The 10,937-nt window shown below is 30.4% G+C and overlaps 1 protein-coding gene across 2 annotated transcripts in view; it reads left to right on the top strand.

The window, feature by feature from the left end:
• LOC105458901 (tyrosine-protein kinase PR2-like) overlaps window positions 1-10,937 on the top strand; it is a 23,482-nt gene that overhangs the window by 6,308 nt on the left and 6,237 nt on the right. Inside the window, exons 2-5 of one of the 2 annotated variants that reach the window (XM_011704507.1) lie at window positions 149-1,735; window positions 2,017-2,256; window positions 5,421-5,542; window positions 6,059-6,289. In XM_011704507.1, the coding sequence (XP_011702809.1) occupies window positions 149-1,735; window positions 2,017-2,256; window positions 5,421-5,542; window positions 6,059-6,289 (2,180 nt within the window). Of the gene's footprint in view, window positions 1-148; window positions 1,736-2,016; window positions 2,257-5,420; window positions 5,558-6,058; window positions 6,290-10,937 lie in introns of both variants that reach the window. The other variant, XM_011704506.1, reaches the window with a different exon arrangement.

Genomic DNA, 10,937 nt, shown 5'->3' with positions numbered 1-10,937 from the left:
ATATATATATATATATATATGTGTGTATTAACAGTTTTAAAAGTTGTTTTTCGTAAAGTATAGGGAGAGGGAGAGCGATATCTGTAATATTTAAATATTGAAATGTTTATTAAGATAAATTTAATAACGGAGGGACATTTTTAATTAGGAGACTTGAAGGTGCAAACAACAGCACAATTGAAATATGTAACAGAAGAAGATTTAAATGCGATTGGGATGAGCAAGCCGGAAATGCGCCGTCTAAAAAAATATTTTCAGAAGCACTTTCCTCAAAACTATCTATCTAAATTTAAGAAAATGCTGCTACCGAAACGTGAGGAACAGTCTCCTGGTGTATTGGGTATGTTACCAGAAGAGAGACAAGACAAACCATCAGTACGTGTTCCCAATAAACACATGATTCCGGCTGAGGCAATTATTGTGAATAAAGAACTCGGTACCGGTGAGTTTGGTGTCGTACAGCAAGGAATATGGACAAATGATGGAGAAAGAATTCAGGTTGCAATTAAATGTTTGTCACGTGAGAGGATGCAGAATAATCCCATAGAATTTTTGAAGGAGGCTGCGATAATGCACTCAATTGATCACGAGCATATCGTGAGGCTGTATGGCGTCGTACTTGATACAAACTCACTAATGCTCGTTACGGAATTAGCTCCATTACGCTCATTGCTGGAATGTCTTAAAGAACCTAGTCTGCGCGCAAGTTTCCCAGTCTTATCACTATGCGATTTTGCTGTGCAAATTGCTGACGGGATGCAATATCTGGAAGCGAAAAGGTTAATACATCGTGATCTTGCTGCCAGAAATATCCTTGTGTTTTCCAAGAACAAAGTCAAGATATCGGATTTCGGGTTATCACGCGCGTTAGGAGTGGGTAAAGATTATTACCAGACGAATTTCAATGTCAATTTGAAGCTGCCTATTGCATGGTGTGCGCCTGAAAGCATATCCTACTTAAAGTTTACATCAGCGAGCGACGTTTGGGCATATGGAGTAACCTTATATGAAATGTTTAGTTACGGATTTCAGCCCTGGGCAGCGCTGACTGGCCATCAAATTCTCGAAGCAATAGACGAGCCTAATTTTCAACGATTGGAACAACCTGAGTGCTGTCCAAAGGATTATTTTTCTTTGATGCAACAATGTTGGGAACATGAAGCCTCAAAGAGACCTAAATTCTCTGAATTGATTAATTTATTGCCTGATCTGAAACCTGAGCAAGTTCAGGCAGTTCAGGATAACACTGAGCCGAATCAACTCGTTTATAGACAGAGTGATATAATTACAGTTCTAGATAAAGGTAGCAGTAATACTTTATGGAAGGGCGTTCTAAATAGCGGCAAAACCGGATTATTTAATCCGGCTCACACAATCGCATATCTCGGTTCCAATCTGCCTAGTAATAAACCTGGCGAATTTACACGAGGAGATGGTAAAAATGCTTTTTCCTCGCAACGTAGAAAAATTCGAACAGACATGATATCTTCACCGCAAGGAGATCTTAAACATACCGGTCATGTGGGTTTAGATGGAGCATATTTTGGTGATATCAGCTTTCTTGGTGGAAAGTATCTGCATTTGCCTCGTCAAGTTGTGACGCCGTACAAACCGCAGGAGGATGCAACTGATAATTCTAGTCAAATTTCAAATCAGGATGTAAGAAGCATAGATATGAATAGAGAATCGACAAGGGAAAGTAGAAGCATACAACAAGAAACTCAAAGCAAACATGGTATATATGTATTTATCTTTTACTACAGTAATCTGTTTATAAAGCAAAAGTATTTTACAAAATTATATTTATGATATGCTTACATGTTCAAATTTATTTTATAAAAGCGTAGTATATTTATGATTATATATATATATATATATAATTTTATTAAATATTTATTTATATGAATAAGGAAACAACTTTAAGATATAGAACGAAGCATCAGTCAAATTATAGTTATTTGATAATCAACTTTGTATTACTTTGAAAATATAGTGTTAATTTATATGTTTATTTAGAGAGCTTATGGTCTGATATGAATTCGGAGATATGCCATGTAACTACAGGCAACAATGCAAACAAGCAAGCTATGACATCCAATATAGGCAGTAATACTGATACTCTTGGAGCTGATCATGAATATCACGAAATCAGTGATGAAGAAAATCAAGATAGTCCATTAAGATTTGATAAGACATTAAATTTTGATTTTGGTCCAAGTCTTTTGGCAGAAATGGACCAAATGTTTAGATCATTAGGTAAATTGGAAGATATAAGACATTCTTCGTTATATCGGATGTTTCTCAATGAAGAAAGTACTCCTTTAAAACTAATGAGATATGTAATGAAATAATAAAACATGTTTCTTCTATTTAAGCTGATAATTTTAAATATTTTTTGAAGATAGCAAAATACTTATTAATTTTTGTTATCTTATGGCTGAAAGCAAAATTTTGAGTTATAGTGATTTGTATAAAAAGGATCCCGCACAAAACCACGGGTTTTTTGTCCTCGGTGAAATTGGCTGAAACTGTAGTATGTTATAGTTCTTGATTCACTGATCAAGTTTTCTGAGGTACAAAGCTTTAAAATGATTAGTTTTTTTTATTATAGCCGTTTGAAGTGTTGTATTTTATTGCAACATATTATTATTATTTATGTTTTAAATCAGTTTTTTTTTAATAAATCGAAAAATTAGACAATAATCTGCGATTTACTTATACATTTGAGAATTGTGCATGCATGCGTGCGTGCGTGTGAGAGAGGATGTACTTATGTGGAGGGGGATAGTATGCTATAACTTATCTTTAAAAGCACATATTTCAAATAATGGGATAACAACAAGTAATATTAATTTTATTTTCATTCACTTATTACACACACACACACACGCACGCACGCACGCACGCACGCACGCACGCACGCACGCACGCACGCACGCACGCACGCACGCACGCACGCACGCACGCACACACACACACACACACACACACACACGACACATAATTGTTTTTTAAATCAAATTGCTGATTCTGCTAGATTTTTATGAATTCCTTTGCTTACCTCATATGAGATGTTTGATTTCCGTGAGTTCCCTTACCTCTCACATGTTTGAACTTTTTCCTAGTGCTCTATAACTTCTATATTAAGATTTTCTTGGTCTGCTCGAGACTAAGATGAAATGAGATAAGCGAAGGAAGTCATAAAAATTTAGCAAAATCAGCAATTTGTTTTTAAATATGCATGCGTGCGTGCGTTAATCAATCGGTGGCTGAATAAGTGGATGAAAATAAGATATATATTATTTGTTATTATCCTATTGTTTGAAATATGCTTTTAAAGATAAATAGCATACTGCCCCTCCTCCTACACAAATATATATCCTCCCACTCGCACACTATTTTCAAATATGTAAGTAAATTGCATATCATTATCTAAACTCTCGATTTATTACAAAAAACCTGATTTGAACATAAATAATGACATAATATGTTGTAATAAAAGACAACACTTCAAACGGCTTGTAAGAAAATTAATCATTTTAAAGCTTTGTGCCTCAGAAAACTTGATCAGTCAAGAACTATATTATACTACAGTTTCAGCCAATTTCACTGAGAGCCAGAAACCTGTGGTTTTGTGCGCGGTTCTTTTTATATATTATATTAATAAATAGAAAAATAATCATAACGTTCAAATAAAAAATTCAATGTTTTTTATTATAAACAAATTATGTATACACAAATAAGAAATTAAATTCAGAAATAAAATCTAGTATTAATAAAAGATCTCACACAAACCTTGTTGAATTTCAAGAAAAATGAATGAAAGTTTTTAGTATTTTATGGTTCTTTTCATATCAATCAAAAGTATAAATAATTTTTTTTACACGTCGCGAAAATTTTCAATTTTTGAGTTACAATCTGAAATGTGAAAATTAGATCTCTATCTTAATATTTTGCAAGAAATTTATTTTTACAAGTATTTATTAAAACTTTTGATTAATGTGAAAATTACAATATACTTCTGAAAACAACTACAATTTATTATAATTTTGACCAAAATTCTATTTCTATATTGATACAGGATCTTTTTAAAAAATGGGATTGCATGTAATATATTTTGTACATTTTTGTACTATATCTTTTGTCAACGACTAGATATAAAAAACGAATGTCGACAATGTATAATGCTATCTCCACCGTAAGCATTTGGCAACTGTTGACTATAATACAAAGATGTTAAAACATAAAATAATTATTTAAAGATAATTAAATTAGATGTATGTATTAACTTTTTTATTTTTGTCTTGAATCAGTACAGAGTACTTTCTATATATTAAGAAACATTCAATATACAAGAGTATGTAGAGTGGTCCGTATATTACGATCACTTGAACTATTTTCTTGAATAATAATTTTCTCGAAAAATACATTTTATAGATTTTCAAGAAGCTGACAAAATGATAGAACAAACAGTAAAATTTTTTAAATAGTTTTTTTTTTTTTTAGATAAATTTCAAATATCTTTGCTTTTGTTAATGAAATCTTTTATTATAGATCTTTAAATAATAACATGTAGACAAGCAAATTAATTTTTTTGCTAATAGAAAATCCAAAACGATTTGCATTAATACTTATGGAACGTGTGATATATGAAGTGCTTGGACATAAGCTTTTTGGATTTTATTTAATAGATAAATGAATAATGTTAAAAAATTTTAATGAAAGTTGCTGATATTATTTAAAAATATTAGAAGACTGGTTGTGCAATATTAATATAATAATTCTTTTGGTCTGTAATATATTTTGTATATTTTTGAGATAATTCACAATTGTTGGATACAAAGAGGTAAGTGAATTTGTTGACCGTATTCTTCAAATCATAATTTATTAGATTTCTTTCTTGATAAATACTAAAAGACTTTTATGAATGTACCAAAGATATGAAAAAAATATAATACACGGTAAATTCTATTCTATAAATTCTATAATAGTAAAACTATTAATAAAGTTTGATTTTTATTTTTATTTGTGTACTTTGTTTTATTGTTTTAATAAATATCTAAAGAAACCACTGTATATGATAAATGTTTTAATTTTCTAGTTACTATGTTATTAAAATTTATTTTTACATACATTATATTTTATTATAATTATAATATTAGTTGTTAGATTCCATGAAACCTATAATAAAGATCTATAACAAAAGATGAATAGCTCCATTAAAAAAAAAAAGAAAAATATTTTTGAAGTTTATCTTCAAAAAACTAATTTAAATTTAAATTTTTTCCTACTATTTTAACAATTTTTTTAAAACTAAATAAATAGTATTTTTTCGAAAAAAATTGTTTAAGATAATATTTCAAATAATTATGATGGATCTTGTATCATATTGTTCTGACATATATTATGCTTTTTTATAGGCTCTTCTCCACCTCCTCCGCCACCTGGTCATCCTTTATCCACTGAACATGAATCAAGCAACGCAAGAAATGAACTGAGGGAAATCCAAGCAAAACAATGTAACAAGAAGAAACAAGCCACCGTGAGTCCAATAAATGTACAGTAATTTTTTATTTTTTATGGTAATAAGTTTATTATCTAATATTACTCTTTTCTTTTTATTATTTTTTTAGTTATTCTTTTTATTTATATTTATATGATGTTTTAGGAAGAAAGATAAAAAATAAAATTGTTTTGATAGCATCGATAATTTACAAATATTGTAAACACACGCACACACACGCACACGCACTCGCAGGCACGCACGCACACACACGCACACACACACACACACGCGCACGCGCACGCGCACACACGCACACGCACACACACACACACACACACACACACACACACACACACACACACACACACACACACACACACACACACAATATTGTAGAGTGTGTGTGTATCTTTTAGGTATTGTTTTTAATGTGATAAACTTATACATAATATATCTAAATATATAATAATTATTTGTAAAGAAAAAGGATCGCGGAATTGTTAATTTATGATGTTGATTACGGCGGAGACAGTAAACATTTGTCTTATCTAGGTGAAGCCTATCTCAGCCGCTGATCAGAAAACTCTGTACTCAGCTATTGCTATGGCACAGGAATTGACAGCACGTTCCATGACAGATCTTGAACATCAACCGGAATCTCCCCGTACACCTGCCAGTCCTTCAAGGCGTAGGAAATTCTCTTTTAAGTTGCCACATCAACACAGTCCTAAACCAGACAGACGACACTTTTCCGAAGAAGCTGCCAGTATACCTGATATACAGGTACATGAAACGGTTTTTATTTTATCAGAATACAATAAAAACTCATATGTAAAATTAAAATTCTTCTAACATAAAGAGAAATGTTAAAAATAGAAAGATATGCTCATTATATATTTTTATTTAACTTATTTCGATAGCGTCAAAATATTTTTTATTTTATAAAATTATTTTATAATTTTTAAATAACATCCTAAGCAACTAAAATTTTATAACAAAAATAATGGAAAAAGGAAGAAATTCCTGAATTATTAATAAAATTATATATTGTTTAGATTTATTGTTTGATGTTAATTGACATGTTTATTTTCGAAGTCATGTGATATTAAAGTTTTTTTTAAAATAAACATTGAAGCTGTATACATACTTATAATACGTTATATACACATACTTTTGGTTAATTATTTAGTATAGGGGAACTAGCTCTATTGACCTTGACTTTGACATATATCGTTAAGATCATAACCCTGAGTGACCTTTAAAAGGTTTTAGCCAAAAAATTCAGAAATAAATTTGATACTATAAGTGTGTTTCTATAACGCTATAATTTTTTTGAAGGTCACTCAGAGCCATGACAACATATATTAAGGTCAAGGTCATCGAAGCTGGTTCTCCTATAGTAAACAATTACCTATATATTTTGCATACACGCACACGCACACAATTTGAAATATTTTCAAAGCTGTTATGGAACAGAGTTAATTCCTACTGTCAATTTAAAATAAAAAAATAGGTAGTTATTATAATTGTAACTATATGCAGGAATGGTTATTATCTAAAGCAAAATATTGGAATATTCTCGTTACACTTAAACATATATAAAAATGACAATAATAAAAACTCAACTTATAAAAGACAAAAAATCGCTTTCTCAAAGTTATCATTTTCATGTTTTCAAGGTCATCAATTTTTTTAAGTAGAGCTATATATTTTCCAATACTTACAAGATAATTTTAAGATAAATTCAATGAGAGATATGTCTATATTAATACGTTATTTATTTAAAATACGCAATAACATGGTTACAATAAAGTTAATGTAAAAAAGGAAGTGATTTTCTGATATGCATAATATTTGTTTTTGTACTTAATTTTCAGATAATACTAATATAAATAAACTCAACTATATTAATATTCACAAATTTAACCTTTAATTTTGAAAATTTTTTGTTAAATTAGTCACCAATTAGACATTAGAATAGTCTATTTATATTGAAAAATATAAATGAACCATCCTAATATCTTGAATAAATATCTTGAAAAATATACACATTATACGACAACAATGTTATGCTTCAAGGAAGCCGCAAAGTGATGCTATTATTGGTAAAACCGATACTAACTTTATTTTTTCAAATGAAATCCTTTCTTTTTACATAATGAAATTCTACGCAAAAAAACTTTTATTCGAAACATTTCTTTCAAAAAATGTATTTATCAGTAGTTACAAGCGATTGAAGTTTAGTAACTGTATCACTGCGCTGCTTGCTCACACAAGTCAGATTATTTCGATAAGTATGTATTGTATGAAATGTTCCGGACAAAAGATGTTCAATTTGGAAAGGGATATAAAATAACAATGTCTGCTTTATCGTAAATTATATTTTATTAGATATAAAAAAGAACATAAATATTGAATTTAACTTAAGAAATAATAAAATAAAAATAAATTTTGAAATATTTTTTATTTGATATAATAAATAATTTTCATTATTTGTTATATCAAATTTTCAAAGTGATGACCATTAAAGTGATACTGTCAGGTCGGCCAAATTTGCACGAGGTCGATAAAACAGATTTTTCAGATGCTGGAAGGTTGGAAAAATTTGCACGGGGTCGATAAAGCAGACTTCAGCAGACAGCTCTTCATTGTCAGTGGTATCTCTAAATGAACTTCTTACAATGGCCTAGTTTACACTAAGCATTTGATACGCGTACTAACTAGTAACTTTCTATTAACCTTTCTTAATTTCGACGATGTATATAAACTTATACATGATATACGTATTTAATTAATCATAGTGCATAGTGCTTAATGCATAGTGTATCAGCTTAGTACATCATTCATCAAAAGCATTGTAGAAATTAAGATAATTTAATAGAAAGTTTCTAGTTAGTACGCGTATCATGTGCTCGGTGTAAACTAGACCAATATCTTCTGTCTCACTCAAACACGTGAAATGTCCTTCCTTATCTAACTAACAATAAGTAAAGTGCCATCTCTTGGAAAATCTGGCACTACTGCCAAACGTAATTTTTGCTGTCTTTACCTTAGCCAAGCGTACGAATTACCACAAATTGCATTCTAAGGGATAATTGTTTTTCTACGTTTCCAAACGTAGCTCAAAAAGTCTTGTGTTATTCATGCAAGTAATCCGATGCGCGCGAACCACTTTTTTTGTACATATGAATTACAGAACTTTTGTACCAATGACATGTTTACGTCAGGTGAGAGATTATGATAGTTGTATGACATGAAAAAAAGGTAATTTTTTCATATTTTTTCGTTTTTACTACAAATTTATAATTCACGTGTTTACATTTTATCTCTATTTCAATTCTGTAAAAGCGTTTTCAAATCCGTTCAGTCGTTTCAGAACGAACTCTGAAACGACTGAACGGATGATGTGTAGAATAATATAAATTGCTATTTCCGCCGTGAATATAGGGATATAGGAAAGATTCTATGCAAAATCTTTAAATTTGAATTAAGAAATTAGTGTTAGTTAGTTGCAAAATTATGTCTTTGAATTCTGGGAAATTAAATTCTTGGCGATGAAATTCCAATTGGAATTCTTTAACTTCGATTTTTTGATAACGGTTGAAAAGTGTACTTTCTCCCTTTGCTCAATAAAGATTTATACCAACGTCCATATAAACATTATTATTAACGTAATATATAGATATTACGTTATAATGCTCTTGTAAGATTTTCCTAGTTAAATCAGTTGCTTTACGGTAATTAAATAGAGACTCTTTGGATGGATGTGATTTAAATTTTTCCAGTCTATTATAACAACCGGGCATTTGTCATCTCGGAAGAGTTTCTTTTGATAAGAGAGCTTTGTTTAAACAATGAAAAAGGACAACCGATTAGGTGGTGGGACGCGGAATGCAAAGAGATTCTAGAAAAAAGAAAGCGACATTTAATAAAATGGAAGCAAACAATTAAATATATTGAATACAAGACGCTTAGAGCTGTTATGAGAAAAACAGTATGAAAAAAGAATTTTTTTTTAAAGTTCTGTGAGAGCATAAATAGAATCGTGAGTCTCAAATACGTTTGGGGGCACTTTCAAAAGGGTGAAGAAAAATAGAACGAAACTCATGGGAGACAAAAGACAGGAGATTAGAAATTTTAAAAACAATGGAGGAATTAGCTCCGCCATGGGCACCGACTAAAGAAGTAATAATAAGAAGTAATAATAGGCAAAGACGATGAAAACATAAACGACAGATGGTGGAAACTGAATAAGATATTCACGGATAGTGAAATGGACAGAGCATTGAGGATAGTTAGGAAAGACTCCGCTCTTATAGGTAAGGATGGAGTGGATTACAAAGTGATTAAAACTATGCCGAATAACGCGAAAAAAGTTTTGTTAAAAATTACGAATAGAATATGGTAAGGAGGGGCAGTTCAAAATAGTGGAAAATTTATTAAGTATTATTTATAGATAAGGGAGAGAAAAAGTAAGACCGATTGTACTTTCGTCTTGTGTAGGTAAAGTGATGGAAAGAATGGTTAACGAATGGTTAATCTGGTGGGCGGAACATACAAAGAAATTACACGTCACACAAAACGGTTTTAGGAGAGGGAAATCCTGTACGGATAACTTAGGGAGACAATTGGCGGATATTCGTACAGGATTCACAAGGATAGCTACACTTTAGCCACAGTATATACAGTAGCGCAACTCTCCTGATTTTATTGACCAAAACGAAGTGCGCATGTATAAAATGAGAAAGTCGGCCCTGATTGGTCCGCGCCTGTCACGTAAACTTCTCTCTTAGTTCTTTTTTTTTTTGCTCTTTCTCAATGCCATTTAAATGCCTCTCTATGGGTGCTTTCCAATTGCTTAACATATTTTAACACAAACGCACACAGGAATGCACAAAATGTAGCATTGTGTACGATTCAATTGGAACAGAATGTGCACAGTTTCGAATAGAATTAGATTAATTTTTCAGTACAATGTCAATGCCTTGATATTTTGTAATCCGTGGTAGTACATTTCCATGTGCATAGTGCATACTTCAAATTGAATGTGATCTGTTTGAAATTTTCATGAAAATTATCATCAGAGAAGTAATGAATTAAGTATTAAAAATACTATACTTGCGTACTACTACACAAACTACATTTATTATAAATAAATAATCGAAAAATATACTTGAAAGAAAAAATATAATACAAAGATCTATAACAAAAATTCATTATTATGTAATATCAAATAATTTTTAAATAAATTACATTAACGAGAATTAATATTTTTGTTGCTTATTATATCCTAAGTTTTTTAACCTGTATTAACTAAAACTAATAAACAAAAACAATCACTTCATGTTCTCTAACCTTATTTATATCCGCCATCATAAATTATTAATATCACTAGAAAATACAAGTTTATACAGCCGACTAGTAGCCTTGA

This window comes from Wasmannia auropunctata, unplaced genomic scaffold, assembly GCF_000956235.1.
Source record: "Wasmannia auropunctata unplaced genomic scaffold, wasmannia.A_1.0 LD334252.1, whole genome shotgun sequence".
NCBI lineage: Eukaryota > Metazoa > Arthropoda > Insecta > Hymenoptera > Formicidae > Wasmannia > Wasmannia auropunctata.
This window is presented reverse-complemented; position numbering and strand designations above follow the sequence as displayed.